Raw genomic sequence first — 16,403 nt, forward strand, 5'->3', positions numbered from 1 at the left:
GCACAATGTTATACTGTATGAATTACAAAGAAGCATATGGCTCTCCTGGTTTGCAAAGATTGCTATTTATAGATAATGAAACTGAAATCAATAAATGCTATGGTCAACAGAACAATTAGATTAGATTAGCTTTATACTTCACATGTACAGTACATTAAAACTTTGAAGCATGCAGTGAAATGTGTTGTTTGTGTCAATGACTGACAGAATCAGAATCAGGTTTCATATCACTGGCACATGTCGTAAAATTTGTTAACTTTGTGGCAGCAGTACAATGCAATACATAACAAAAATAGAAAAAAAACCTAAATTCCAGTAAGTATATATGTATACTATATAGTTTAATTAAAATAAGTAGTGCAAAAAAGAAACAAATTAAAAAAAAGTATTGAGGGAGCATTCAGTGATTTCATGTCCATTTGGAAATCGGATGGCAGAGGGGAAGAAGCAGTCCCTGAATCTCTGAGTGTGTGCCTTCAGGCTTCTGTACCTCCTACCTGATGCAAAAAAATACAATAGAATCACTGAAAAAGTACAGAAAAGACAAAAGCAACCAATGTGCAAATACAAAAAGCACATAAAGAAATTAATAAAAAATAAATACTAGTTAAATAAATAACTAAGTAACTTGCTGAATAAGCAATAAACAATCAAACAAGCAAACAGCCAAATAAATAAAAAATACTGAGACCATGAGTTGTGGGGTCCTTGAAAGTGAGCCCATAGGTTGTGGAATCAGTTCAGAGTTGAGGTGAGTGAAGTTATCCATGCTGGTTCAAGAGCCTCATGGTTGAAGGATACTAACTGTTCCTGAACCTGGACCTAAGGTCCCACACTTATAGCTGGGTTTCATTTAATGTTAATGGTGTCATGGAGACTTTATTATTTTGTAATATTGGCACTAAGTACATTGTATGTGGAACAGGCATGGCATAAAGGGCTGGCATCTGTACAAATGATCTCTATCTGTTGCAGGTGGATGGAAGATGGGGAAAATGGGGTCCTTATGGGTCATGTTCACGTACGTGTGGAGGTGGTGTGCAGCTTGCCAAGAGAGAATGCAACAAACCAGTCCCAGCCAATGGAGGACGATATTGTGAGGGGATCCGTGTCAAATACCGTTCATGCAATTTGGAGCCATGCCCTGACAATGGTAAGACATTTATTGAAGCCACATTGTGTTATTTATCTGGCTTTGAATAACAGATGTATTTTGTGTTGTCTGTTCATTGGGGCCAATCCATTATATACATTCTGTAATGCACAGTTTATCATAAAGTAAGGAATAAAATAGGACCATTAAAACTGATGATTTACCATCTGGTTTCCTCAAGAGATCTAACACAACTTTATTATCTCTTACTATCTTTCCTTTTGGTTAGTCCTGATGAAGGGTCTCGGCCCGAAACGTCGACATCGCTCCTCCCTATAGATGCTGCCTAGCCTGCTAATTTTGTGTGTGTAGTTGTTTGAATTTCCAGCATCTGCAGATTTCCTCGTGTTTACATCTTTATTACCTTGTTTTCTCCTCTCTCATCAACTCCTTCCTTTCTGATTTGACACAGACTACCTTTCAGAGAATAGAGTGCTTTCATCCTTCTGTTACTGAGAACCCATCCCTTTCCCCAGCACTTCGCTGGCTGCATTTTCCAGCAATCAGTTTTGGTTGTTTCAGGGTTGATTTTGAAGTGATTTGAATTTTGATATTGAAAAGCAACACATACAAAATATTGGAGGAGATCAGCAGGTCAGGCAGCATCTATGGAAATGAATAAAGAGTTGAAGTTTCAGGCCAGGACCCTTCTTCAGGACTGAAAAGCAAGGAAATGATGCCAGAATAAAAAATGTTGGGGGAGGGGAAGGTGAGGTAGAAGGTGATAGGTGAAGCTATCTGGGTGGGAAAGGTAAAGGGTTGGAGAAGAAGGAATCTGATAGGAGAGGAGAGTGGACTATAGGAGAAAGAGAAGGATTGGGTAACCAGGGGGAAGTGATAGGCAGGTAAGAAGAGGTAAAAGGCCAGAGTGGGGAACAGAAGAAGAGGGAAGGGGAAGGGGAAAAAAATCCTTACCAGAAGGAAAATTGATTTTCATGATATCAGGTTGGAAGCTACCCAGACAGAAAAGGTGTTGCTTTTCCACCATGAGCGTGACCCCATCTTGGCACAAGAGGAGGCCATGAACTGACATATCAAAATGGGAATGAGAATTAAAATGTTTAGCCACTGGAAAGTTCCGCTTTATATTGAAAAGTTATCGATTGTTAACATTGATGGCAATTTCACCCAGAGAGGCAAATACTGAGGAAAACATACACAATTCTGAAGCAGGATGAAAGAGTTTATTGAAACCAGTTTGAAACCAGCTTAACCTGAACAAAAAAAGTTCTTGAAAGTGGTAGTGCTCTTCATGTGAAGTAATTAATGCTTCATTTGTGAAAGAAAACGCAAAGAGTGTTCTTTATAACGTTGAATTTTGAACTTTGCACTTATAAAAATGTTTTGTAAAGTCTGAAATTTAATCCCCAAATCACTATCCTTTTTAAGTAAGGGGAAACGGATGCTATACATTCAAAACAGTCACATACTCAGAAGATATGTTCAATGAAACAGCAATACTTTTCCTAACTCTCTTCAATATTTTCATAAGTGGCACAGACGTTCGCTTCAGTCATTATTGAGACATACTGTATACTCACCACAGTGATGCCAGGAACTGTGAAATAGGGCCAGAGTGGATTCACTCAATTAAATTTATAACAATTGACCATTAAAACTTTGTCAATTCTCTTCGGTACACTGTTGTGTAGTTTAATAAGAAAATCAGCTGATAGGTTGTTCCAAGCATCTTGGAGAACTTGCCACAGTTCTTCTGCAGACTTTGGCTGTCTCGCTTGCTTCTGTCTCAACAGGTAATCACAGACAGCCTCGATGATGTTGGGATCAGGCTCTGTGGAGGCCATACCTTCTGAAACTATATAAAAAATCTAGGGTGGCTAGGACTTTTGCATGATACTGCACTCACCACAGTGATGCCAGGAACAGCAAGATAAGACCAGAGTGGATTCACTCTATTAAATCCATATCAATTGAAGAATAATGTCTATTTTCTCTTGAATAATGGAGAATTTCTTAAGTATAGAAACTATGTTTAATTACATTGCTGAAAGGAATCACTCAAAATGATGGACAGATTTGTAAGAGTAAAGCAGAAATTGATTCATCAGAAAAACCCCAAAAGTTTCATGTTACAGTTACTCCTTTGTCCACAAGACTATAAGACATAGGAACTGAATCAGGGTGTTCAGCCCATCAAGTTTCTCTGCCATTCCATCATAGCTACTCTATTATCCATCTCTATCCTATTCTCCTGCCTTCTGCGTGTAACCTTTGACATCCTGATTAATCAAGAACCAATAAATCTCCACAATATACCCAATGATGTGGCTTCCAACAGCCCTTTGTGGCAATGAATTCCACAGATTCACCACACATTGGAGTATGTAAAAACATCTAAATAGTAAAAACTTGACAATTTATTTTAATTTCTTTCTTTGTATGCTCTGTATTGTCATTGAAAGTTACAGAATTTAGCAGGTCTAGAAACACCCATTCATTAGCCGTCATTGTTGAGAATTTGTAAGTCAGAGTTCAAAGATGGAAAATTTGTTGACAGAGTAAATCTGGTTACAGAACTGCTAAGGTCACAGGTAATAAAACTGCAAACGCAGGAATTTGCAACAAAAAACAAACTGTTGAAAAGAGAAGCAAGTCAACATTTCATGTTGAAGACCCTTCCTCCTGATTAAAATATTGACTGGTTCCTCTTTCCACAGATAAGTCTGTAAGACATGTAAGAATTGCCTGATTCTGCTATTATTTGGCCTACTAATGGCCTATTATTAGGCCAAATAATAGCAGAATCAGGCAATTCTGCTCTATTTCATCATCAGCCATGATGGAACAGCAGAGCAAACTCCATGGACTGAATGGCCTAATTTTGTTCCTATGTGTTATGGTCCTGTGGCCTATGGTAATTGTTCATTGAATTTTCCTGTAATTATGGTATAGTTGCTTCCTTATTTTTTAGAACCATCTTAGTTTTCTGTAGCAAGATTCACATGATATGAACCTAGCTATTTTATAAGTTACTTTGATACCAATGGAATTTTGCTATTTCTAGTCTGGGTATGAGACGACCACAAATGCTTTTTCGTAGGGTCTTTTCTTTGTTTTCTCAACATTTCTTCTTTATCTTTGCTCTTGTAGCATTTAATAAAATGGCTATGAGCAATAAGTTTTATGCCTCATTCTTGACTTCAAAAGCACCTTTGTATCACAAAAACATCAAGATCCAACTTAGTCAAAAGTGAAAGAACAGTCTTGCCACACTACAGATATGATGATTAGTTACAGTTAATCCCCTCTAATTGCTGTTTTTGGTTTTTTTTTTGGATTTCCATCCAAACCACAGGTAAAAGTTTCAGGGAGGAGCAGTGTGAATCCTTCAATGGTTACAATGTCAATACCAATAGACTTGCCCCATCTGTTGTGTGGGTTCCGAAATACTCAGGAGTATCTTTGAGGGACAAATGCAAGCTTGTGTGCAGAGCAAATGGAACTGGATACTTCTATGTTCTTGCACCCAAGGTAAGCATAATATTGTACTGAGCTCTTCAAGCTTGTGCAGGATACTGTAGAGCATTGGGCTGTGAGGTTTTTAGAGCACCTGAATTGTTTAATGAGAGTTATTAATCATTTAGTTTCTTGCGTTTTTCTTGAGTGACTCGCTCTTTATAATACAAACTCCAGGTGCTTTCTTTTTAAACTTAAGTTTATTGCTTGTATGACCATGATTGCTCTTGGGAAATTTTTCTACAAGAATAGTTTGTCATTGCCTTCTTCTGGGCAGTGTCTTTACAAGACAGGTGACCACAGCTATTATCAATACTCTTCAGAGATTGTCTGCCTGGCGTCAGTGATCACATAACCAGGACTTGTGATATACACAAGCTACTCACACAACCATTCACCACCTGTTCCCATAGCTTCACATGACCATGATCAGGGGCTCAGCAGGTGCTACACCTTACCAAGGCTAGCAGAGGGAAGGAGCACTTTGCACCTCATTTGGTAGAGACATATCTACACCCCATCACCCGAGAACAGATATAGCTGTCCAATTATCTTTTAAATGTCATTTTGTTTCTGCCTCTATCTCCTTAAATATATTCAACGCCTTAGCCTCCAGAGCACTCTGTGGTAGAGAATCTGGCATTCATCTTCTTTGAGTAAAGGCATTTCTCCTCATCTCAGTCCTATCTCAATCCATATTCTGTGGGTGTGACTCAATGGTCTGGAACGTTTAGTTCATGTTTCCAGCGTCTGCAGGGGTTTGATTTTCATTTTCCTTTACAGTGGAAATACACACCATCCTTACTTTAAAACATCCCACTTTTCTGCCGTCCCTGGTGTAAATCTGTTCCATTATCTGCTCCTTCCACACAGTGGAATGTTTCAGAATGGAGTGCTGAACTTTGACTGCACTGCACACAGAGATTGATGTGAGTTCTGGTTCCCTACATCAAAAGGGATACTGAATCATGGCAGAGAAGTTTTACAAAATGTTAAGCAGAATTGAGAGGATGAAACAGCATCCTAAATTATTATGTCCTTCCAAACTGTTTGTCACTCCCGTTAGGGAGGAGGCTACATAGTGTCCGTGCCAGGACCACCAGACTGAAAAACAGCTACTTTCCTCAAACAGCAAGGCTGATCAACATCTCCACCTAATATTTTATTATTTCCTGTCAGTCACCTCATGCACAGCCTTGTGTTACTTTATGAACATACAATCAATGTATATTAGCTATCTTAAGTATTTATTTTTATTGTGTTTCATTATTGCTATTGTGTTCTTTATCTTCTATTTATTTTGTGTTGCATGGGATCTGGAGTAACAATTATTTTGTTCTCCTTTATACTGGTGTACTGGAGATGACATTAAACAATCTTGATCTTGAACTTCCAGGTAGTGGATGGAACTCCATGCATGCCAGACACTTCAGCCGTGTGTGTCCAAGGCAAATGTATAAAAGCTGGTTGTGATGGAAGACTGGGCTCCAAGAAGAAATTTGACAAGTGTGGAGTATGTGGAGGTGATCACAAAAGCTGCAAGAAAGTTTCAGGCTTATTCACAAAGCCCATGTATGTTTCTCCTTTTTCCTTTCATTTATACTTAATTGTTATTAATATAATATTATGTCTCTTTAATACCATTAAAGACAATTATAATTTGAGAATTCATTAACACTACATGCTGATAAATTGGATTAGGTTAGATAGGTATTTTTGTGTCAAGGACACGGTGGGGTCAAAGGTCCTGTGTCTGTAGTGTTTGACCCTATGACTATGATACAAGTTCAAAGATAATTTCTCATTTTCATACATAAGCAGAAACATAATGTCAACACCATTAATTTTAATAGTGACAAAATGCCTTTTAATCTTTAAGAAAACACCCAATAAGTGAAACTCTTTTGTAAATGGAGAAAAATTAGTGCAGCTTTGTGGAGACACAAGATGTTCAAGCAATCACCCCGTTATGTTGTAGATAACATAGAGGGTTCCATTGTTATAGCACCATGTACAGTTAGGCTACTCTGGAGTAAACACTGAATGGGAACAAAGAGCTGAAACAAGGAGAGGGAGTCATAAGAGGGATCATAAAGTCAACACCATTACATTTTCATAGTGAAAATGCCTATAGACCCTTAAGAAAATACCCAATAAATGAAACTTCTCTGAAGATGAACTAGACTAGAACAAATGAACAGTGAAAATGGAGCAATGTCAGTGCAGCTCTGTAGAGACTTTAGCTATTCAAATAATCACCTATTCATGTAGACAATGTAGATGTGTCCATTGTTATAGCACTGATGAATAGTTAGAGTACTCTGGGAAAAACACTGAATGAAATCAAAGTTTTGAAACAAGGAGGGGGGGAAGATTGAGAGCTGTGTTCACTTACTCTGGTCAACACAGAGTAGGAGTTGAGGGACTGTGAGCAATTTGCTCATTTAGCCAGGTCACATGATCAAAGCTGGAAACAAAATTAAGCTGCAGAGCCTCACAATTCAGAAAACAATGGACCACTTTTGAAAAATTGCATCGATCGGGATATAGAAAGCTCAGGCTTGTAACATAGAACATTACAGCTCAGTACAGGCCCTTCAATCAACAATGTTCTGCTGACCTTTTAACCTACTCTGAGATCAATCTAACCCTTCCCTCCTCCATAACACTCCTTTTTTCTATCATCCATGTTTTTTAAATATCCCTAATGTGTCTGGCTCTACCATCACCCCTGGCGGGAATTTCTATTCTTCAACCACTCTCTGTGTAAAGAACTTAACTCTGATGTCCCCGCTCTACTTTCTTCCAATCACTTTAAAATTATTCTCCCTCGTATAAAGATGCTTCCTATGGTGGGGGAGTGGTCTAGAACCAGAGGACACAGCCTAGAGGCATTTCCATTAAGAAAACAGAGATGAGGAGCAATTTCTTTAGTCAGAGAGTGGTGAATCTGTGGAATTTGTTGCCAAAGGCAGCTGTGGAGGCCAAGTCATTGGGAATGTTTAAGGCAGATGTTGATAGGTTCTTGATTGGTCAGAAAATGAAGGGATACAGGGAGAAAGTAGGAGTTGGGGCTGAGAGAAAAATGAATCAGCCATGATGAAACAGCAGAGCAGACTCAGTGGGCCAACTGGTCCAATTCTGCTCCTATATCTTATGGTCTTATAACAGTGACCATACTTTAAGAAATCAATTGTTTGAAAGGGTCTTTGAGACATTAAGTTATGCCCCTCGTACTAGCCATTTCCACCTTGGGAAAAGTCTATGGCTATCTACTCAATGTATGCCTGTTATCATATTGCACACCTCTATCAAGTCACCTCTCATCCTCTTTCTCTCTAAAGAGAAAAGGAAGGTCTGGGATTATGAAAGGTGGAATAAAGAATTCATGAAGAAGAGAGATTCTCAAATAATATTTTAGCATTTACCGTAATTACAGTATTAAAGCTGTTTTCTTTCAACAGACATGGATATAATTATATTGTGACAATTCCAGTCGGAGCCACCAGTATAGATATCAAGCAAAGAGGATACCGAGGCATGACTAATGATGACAACTATCTGGCTGTTAGGAATGAACATGGGAAGTACATACTCAATGGTCACTATATTGTTTCTGCGGTCGAACGGGACATTGTCATAAAGGGAAGCCTGCTGAGGTATAGTGGGACAGCAACTTCTGTTGAAAGCCTTCAAGCCTTTAGACCCATCCAAGAACCACTGGTCATTGAAGTCCTGTCAGTTGGAAAAATGACTCCTCCTCGAGTCCGCTATTCCTTCTACCTACCCAAGGACAATAGGGAAGATAAATCTTTGCATAGTCCTCATAAAAAGGACACAAAAGGAGTCTCATTGAACAATGAAAGTTTAAGCAAATTCAATAAAATAAACTCGCGGCAACCAGACTATAAGAGGCCTATTTATAAATGGGTAGTGAGAAACTGGTCTGAGTGTTCCGTTTCATGTGGAAATGGGTTGCAGCACAGATCTGTTGAGTGTGAAGACAATCTCGGAAAAATAGCATTTGACTGTGACACCACCCAGAAACCAGAAGTCATCCGGCAATGTGGAGATCCTTGCCCGGTGTGGGAGATTGGTGGCTGGTCACCATGCTCAAAGACCTGCGGCAGAGGATTCAAGAGACGTTTAATCAAATGTAAGGCTGATACTGGCCATGCATTACCCAGGGAACACTGCAGTATAAGGAAGAAGCCACAAGAGCTGGACTTTTGCACTGTTAGACCTTGCTGAAAACCCTCAGTGGATATTATTTCAGATAGCGTAGTCTTTAGCAATGGCAGGTGATCAGTGATTTAAAATGATGGCTATATCTGTTACGCCTGAACCCAAATGGAATATTAAAACCAACAACTGCTTCACATTGGAAAACATGGAGATCTGTGATGTATAATTAGGAATGAAATTACCTAAAATTTACATGTTGAAGTCTACCTCTGGCATTTGTATGTTGCGTTAAACTGATTTGGTGACTTCATTGACCTTGTACTAATGTAAGAAGTGATGACTGCCTATTGGACACTTACACAATGCAGTTTGACACCAAGTTAGAAGCAGTCAAAGATTTCTATGGTTTGATGATGTTTTTTTTCACCATTGAGCGTTAAACAATAATACAGGGACCAGTGTAGGTGCAACTGCAATATAATGCAGCTATGTCCTAATGTGATATATTAATAGGTCAATGGTAATAGGTGACCATTCTTAACTTCAGAGATGTGGAAGTGAGTTCATTTGTAAACAGGGAATTTAATGTGCTTTTTTAAAATAAAATATATTAGGAAGATAAAAATTGTTTGTGAAACCAATAGAATATTTTATCCAGTAATACTATTGTGTGACATGTAACGTGACATTTGGTCAGGTTTAACTGATGTCACCGTTGCAACATTTTACACTAGATCCTAACTCTATTTTTTAAAAAAGGTGTTAGGCTTTTGCTAAAGTCAGGTTAAACACTTCAGACGTTATGTCTGAGGTGAGCATTATAGTATTTGGTAGCTGAACCTGTTTGCAATATGATCTCTTCTAATAATCTCTTAGTAAACTATGTTTTATATATAATAATTTATTCTGATAGGGACAATATTACATGGTGCATCAATCATTTTCTGTATGCTGGCAACATTATTTATTATGTGTATTGGGTTCCAAAAACCATCAATGTAAAACCAAACTGACAATTTAAGTCATTTTTTGTGTGGTTAGATTATAACTATGGAGCTATACGCTTTGTCCATGTTTGCACATTTTATACCTTGCCTGCAAACATTTGTGATAATTTTACAAATATGTCTGTTACATGAAGAAACCAGTCATACAATTGTTTCATCCAAGAAAAGTTTCAAATTCTTAGTATTTCACTAAAGTTGAAAGCCACTTGCATCGATGGTTGTTAAATCTTCTCTTTGTATTGTGCAGTACTTTTTTTTTAAAGAAAATATCATTTATACCAGACTCTGTAACCCTTTCACTTGTGTTCTGGTTGGGAGGGACTGCAGTTACTGCTCTTCCATCTAAAAGATGGTTCATATGTTATTGGGGTTTATATTACTCTTTTGCATTTTTTTAATTGCGAAGGGCATAAATAGTGTTTATTGGCTGTTACGTATACCATGTATACATCTGTTTAATTGTGCACAATAAAACCATAACTATCTATGAACTGCTGGTCATATTATTGATAGTGACATATAGAAAGGTTTATCCTAATAAGGAGTCTCGGCCCGAAACATCAACTGTTTATTTCCCTCAGATGCCACCTGACCTGCTGCATTCCTCCAGCATTTTGTGTGTGTTACTCTGGATTCTCAACATCTGCAGAAATCTCTTGTGTTTAAGCTTTGGGTTAGCTTCATAAAACAAAATGTGGGGGATTTGTGTCCAGCTGGATGATCTGACATGCAATTAGTGCCAAGAGTGAATGGGAATTTTGCCACTAAATTATTTAAAGACATCTCATCCAATAATGCCAAGTGGATTAACTCACAGTGTCTGTTATCACACAGAATACACTCAGTGGGCACTTTATTAGGTACCTCCTGCACCTAGTAAAGTGGTCACTGAGTGTATGCCTGTGGTCTTCTGCTGGCAAAGCCCAGCCACTTCAAGGTTCAACATGCTGTGCATTCAGAGATGATCTTCTGTATGCCACTGTTGTAATGTGTGATTATCTGAGTTACTGTCACCTTCGTATCAGCCCAAACCCATCTGGCTATTCTCCTCTGACCACTCTCATTAACAATGCATTTCCCCCCCCCCCCACCAAAATTGACACTCAATAGATGTTTTTTGTACCATTCACTGTAAACTGTGTTGTGCGTGAAAATCCCAGGATATCAGCAGTTTCTAAGATATACAAACCACCATGTCTTATGCCAATGATCATTCCACAGTCACTTAGATCACATTCCTTCCACATTCTGATGCTTGATCTAAACAACTAAACCTCTTGACCATGTCTGCATGCTTTTATGCATTGAGTTGCTCCCACATGATCGGCTAATTAGATTGACATTATTGTGTTAACAACCCACGCCATTGTTTTGTGTTATGAGGCAACTCCTAAAATAATGTCAAGTCGTTCACAATACCCCTCATTTCACAGAACATCTGCAAAAGGAACTTTCAAAACTCAAATTTCTAATGAATTTCAAATACCTTCTCCAAAGCAGAAAGATTGAATGAGTGCACAAATTGGATGAGGATTTGTGCTGCTCAGGTTTATTATCATGTGTACATTGTAACATGGTGAAATGCATCATGTGTATTAACACAATGTACTTACATAACCAAGCTCTACTCTCTCAGCTTTGATATACCACCTGGAATCTATTCTTTCAAAGTATCAAAGCATATAGTGAAATACATCATTTTGTGCCAAATCAAATCAACAAGAACTGTGCTGGGTAATCTTCAAGTGCTGCCATGCTTCCATCAGCAACACAGCATGCCTAAAACTAACCAACCCAAACCTATACATCTTTGGAAACCAGAACACCCAGAGGGAACCCACACAGTAATGTTGTGCTGTCTGCTACTGCATCATTATTTTCCCATCATTACCACAGGCAGCACGCTTGTATAGATGTTGAACAATTAATTTCAATTCAGAAGATAACTACACCTGTTTGATGGCCTTGTATTAATGTGCTGGGTCTCTCAGCAACCCTCAAGTGAGCAGAGTGAGCATTTGGTGCAACCACAATCTTACGTCTCCAGTGACCTCAATTTGATCTTGACCTCTGATGCTGTTTCTGTGGAGTCTGCACAGAAGACTCTGCCACCCTCGTGGCTACATGTGTTTCATAGAACACTACAGTATTGTACAGAACCTTTGGCCAACGAAGTTATGCTGACTTCTTAAAACCTACTCCAAGATCAATCTAACCCTTTCCTCCCACATAGCTCTCCATTTTTCTATCATCTATGTGCCTGTCTAAGAGACTCACACCTCTGACATCCCCCATACACTTTCCTTCAAACACCTTAAAAAGATGGATCTCAGCCCAAAACATCGACTATTTATTCATGTTCATAGATGCTGCCAGATCTGTTGAGTTCCCCCAGCATTTTGTGCTGTTGTTCTTTTCCACATCATCAGGTGGCAATCCTGCTGATTCTTTAGCATTTGTTTGTGTGTTTCTTTTAAAAAAAACCACGGCCAAGTTGCTAGCTCAATGCAAAACCCAGCATGGATGGAAAGTATGCAAGGAGCCAGCCAAATTCGAACTCGGAACCACTCACTTCGAAGTCCAGTGAAGATGCCACTATGCCACCTTAAAATTATGCCCCTTTGAATACTCTGGTTTCACCCTCAACAGAAAGGTGTACAGTTGGTAGGTTAATTGGCCCACTGTAAATTGCCTAAGTATGTAGGAGGTGGGAGAACCTGAATGAGAATGTGGAGAAACTACAGCATGAAATTGATGGTCAGCATGAACCTAATCAGATGAAAGGCCTACTTCCGTGCTTTCTCCCCCCTCTGTGACTCAGTGATTCTATGAGGCATGTGTTGTTCCTTTTCACGGCTTATGGCACATCAGGCAGCATTAAAAATATATATAAAAACGAGGCTCAATATATAAATCCTCAACCCAGCACAGAAGGAAAGCATGCAAGGGCTGGCTGGATTTGAACTCAGGACCATTTGCCTTGAAGTCTGGTGCTGATGCCACTAAGCATTGGCCAGCTATGAGGCATGTAATGTGAATCATAAACAGAGGCACATGGGTTGTATCAAGAAACTAAAAAAAAACAAATTTTAGATTAGTACCTTGTTTAACCTGTGTCTGAATTGTAAAATGAATGACCATCTGATGTTACCCAGCTGTGGAAGAGATGTCAGAAAAGCTCAGTAGTCAGGCAGCATTCATGGAGAGAGAAACAGTTAATATTTCAGGTCTGGGACACTATCAGAAATGGGAAAGAGAAATCATTGTATCTGTGGCAGAGAAGGTAATGCACGAGTAGATCATGAGGTTAATACTGACAGGTACCCACTGGCATGCAGACATTTACAGGAAAATAAGATACAATAGAACTTATGCAAACTATACATAAACAGACTGACAATGTAAAAAATGCAAGTACACAAATAACTAAGAATAATAACTGTTCCCACTACCTATGGACTTTCTTCATCTCATATTCTTAATATTTAAAGCTTATTTATTATTACTTTTATTTTGCATTTGCAGTTGTTGTCTTTTGCACACTGGTTGGCCTCCACAGCTGCCTGTGGCAATGAATTCCACAGATTCACCATTCTCCAGCAAAAGAAATTCATCCTCATTTCTGTTCTAAAAGGACACCCCTCTATTCTGAGGCCGTATCCTCTGGTCCCACCATAGGAAACATCCTCTCCACATACACTTTCAGTGCCTTTAACCACTTGATATGTTTCAATAAGGTCATCCCTCATCCTTATGAATGCGAGTGAATACAGGCCCAGAGCCATCAAATGCTCTTCATATGGCAATCCTTTCAATCCAGGAATTATTTCATGAATCTCCTTTGAGCCCTCTCCAGTTTCAGCACATCCTTTTGAAGGTAAGGGGTCCAAAACTGCTCACAATACTGCAAGTGAGGCCTCACCAGTGCTTTATAAACTCTCAACATTATATCTTTGCTTTTATATTCTAGTCCTCTTGAAGTGAATGCTAATATTGCATTTGCTTTCCTCACCACAGACTCAATCTGCAAATGAACTTGTAGGGAATCCTGTACAGACTCCCAAATCCATTTGCCTCTCAGTTTTTCGCATTTTCTGTCCATTTAGAAAATAGCCAACCCTTTCATTGCTTCAAAATGCATGACCATACACTTCCTGACCCTGTATTCCATCTACCACTTCTTTGCTCATCATCCTAACCTGTTTTGGTCCTTCTGTAGCCTCTGTTTCCACTAAACAACCAGCCCCTCCACCCATCTTAGGCAAAATCTGCAAACTTTGCAACAAAGCTGTCAATTCCATCATCCAAATCATTAACATATAATGTAAAAAAAAGGATCGGTCCCATTACCGACCCCTGTGGAACACCACTAGTCACCGGCAGCCAACCAGAAAATGCTCCCTTTATTCCCACTCTTTGCCTCCTGCCAGTCAGCCACTACTTTAATTATGCTAGAATCTACCCTGTAATACCATGGACTCAGCTTAAGTAGCCTCATGTGCGACACCTTGCCTTCTGAAAATCCAAGTACACAACATCAAACAATTCTCTTTTGTCTATCCTACTGGTTATTTCTTCAAAAAATTCCAACAAATTTGTCAGGCAAGAGACCTCATCCTTGATAATCGACTCCAACATCTTCCCAACCACTGAGGTGAGACTAACTGGCTTACAATTTCCTTTCTTCTGTTTCTCTCTGTTCTTGAAGAGTGAAGCGATACTTGCAATTTTCCAGTCTTCTAGAAACATTTCCAGCATTCTTGAAAGATCATTACCAATGCCTCCATGTTCTCTACAGCCATCTCCTTCAAAACCCTGAGGTGTACACAATCTACCTTCAGACCTTTCAGTTTCCCCAAGAACCTTCACACACTTCATGACCCCTGGAACTTCCACCATACTGCTAGTGTCTTCCACTGTGATGCAAAATACATATTCAGTTCATCCACCATTTCCTTGTTCCCCTATTACTGCCTTTCCAGCATCATTTTCCAGTGGTCCGATATCTCACTCTCACCCCTCTTTTATGTATCTGAAGAAACTTTTGGCATCCTTTTTATTATTGGCTAGCTTGCCTTCTTAATGACTTTAAGCTTCTCAATTCTCTAACTATAACAATTCACTAATTTTTGATATATTATATGCCCTCTCTTTGGCTTTAATGTTGGCTTTGACCTCTTGTTAGACACGGTTGTGTCATCTTGCCTTTAGAATAAGTCTTTCTCTTTAGGATGTACAGTATATATCCCGTGCCTTCTGAATTGCTTCCAGAAATTCCAGCCATTGCTGCTCTACCATCATCCCTGCCAATGTTCCTTTCCAATGAATCTCTCATGCCTCTGTTCAGTGATGCCTACAACATCATACCTGCCGATCTGTAACTGTGCTACAAGCTCATCTACCTCATTCCAGATACTCATACATTCAAATATAATATCTTCAGTCCTGTATTCACCCGCTTCAATTTTGTCCACCTGTTATGTTGCATCTCGCGCCATTGACTGCAATTTTGCCCCATCATCGGCCTCTCCTTGCCAGGAGCCTCAGTTCACATTGCCTCTGTTTGTAAACCAACTACCTCATCTTCAGCACTATGACTCCAGTTCCCATCCACCTGCCAAATTAGTTCAAACCCTCCCGAACAACTCTAGCTCACCTGCCCATAAGGATATTGGACCCCTTAGATGTGTAAGCCATCCATTTTGCTCAGGTCATTACTTCCCCAGTAGAGATCCCAATGATCCATAAATCTAAACCCCTGTACCAGTTCCTCAGCCATACATACATCTTCCAGATCATTCTATTCTTACCCTCGCTGGCATGTGGCACAGGCAGCATTCCAGAGATTACTACCCCAGAAATCCTGTTTCTCAGCTTTCTACCTAGCTCCCTAATATCTCTCTTCAGGACCTCCTCACTTGGTCTACCCATGTTATTGGTGTCAATATGTGTCAAGACTTCTGACTACTCACTCTCACCCTTGAGAATGCCATGGACCTGATCCTGTCACCAGGGAGGCAACATACCATCCAAGTGTCTCTATCACACCCACAGAACCTCATCTCTGTTCCTCTGAACAACGAATTTGTCAACACTACAGTCATCTTCACCTCTCTGGTTTTCTGATCCTCAGCACCAGAGCCCAGTCACTATGGCTTCCCCACGGATAGGTCATTCTCTCAATAGTACTGAAAGTTGTATATTTATTATTGCGGGGAATGGCCACAGGTGTGCTCTGCATTGACTGTGCATTTTCCCCTCCTTCTCCTGACAGTCACCCAGTTACCTGTCTCCTGCAATCTAGGGGTGACTACCTCCCTGTAACTCCTCTCTATCACCTCTTTATTCTCACGTATAAGTTAAAGGTCATCGAGGTGAAGCTCCAGTTCTTTAATACGTTCTCTCAGGACCCTCAGACTTCCCGCATCCCACACATAGTACAAAACAAAGCTCCTGTGCCCTAACAAATGGAGAATGATCAAATAAGGACAGCGAGAGTAACTTACAAGACAATTTACCTCACCCAAGCCTGATGAGCCATAAACACTAGCACACTCAAAAGGAAGATCTGGGCCCCTTGC

The 16,403-nt window shown here is 39.5% G+C and overlaps 1 protein-coding gene across 1 annotated transcript in view; it reads left to right on the plus strand.

The window, feature by feature from the left end:
• LOC140716752 (A disintegrin and metalloproteinase with thrombospondin motifs 15-like) overlaps positions 1-10,313 on the plus strand; it is a 53,008-nt gene extending 42,695 nt beyond the window's left edge. The window contains exons 6-9 of the mRNA XM_073029577.1: positions 976-1,153; positions 4,470-4,645; positions 6,027-6,202; positions 8,095-10,313. Coding sequence (XP_072885678.1) covers positions 976-1,153; positions 4,470-4,645; positions 6,027-6,202; positions 8,095-8,881 — 1,317 coding nt within the window. The 3' untranslated portion in view covers positions 8,882-10,313. The remainder of the gene's footprint in view (positions 1-975; positions 1,154-4,469; positions 4,646-6,026; positions 6,203-8,094) is intronic.
• The last annotated feature ends 6,090 nt before the right edge of the window (positions 10,314-16,403 follow it).

This window comes from Hemitrygon akajei, chromosome 26 (genome assembly GCF_048418815.1).
Source record: "Hemitrygon akajei chromosome 26, sHemAka1.3, whole genome shotgun sequence".
In the NCBI taxonomy this organism is placed as follows: domain Eukaryota; kingdom Metazoa; phylum Chordata; class Chondrichthyes; order Myliobatiformes; family Dasyatidae; genus Hemitrygon; species Hemitrygon akajei.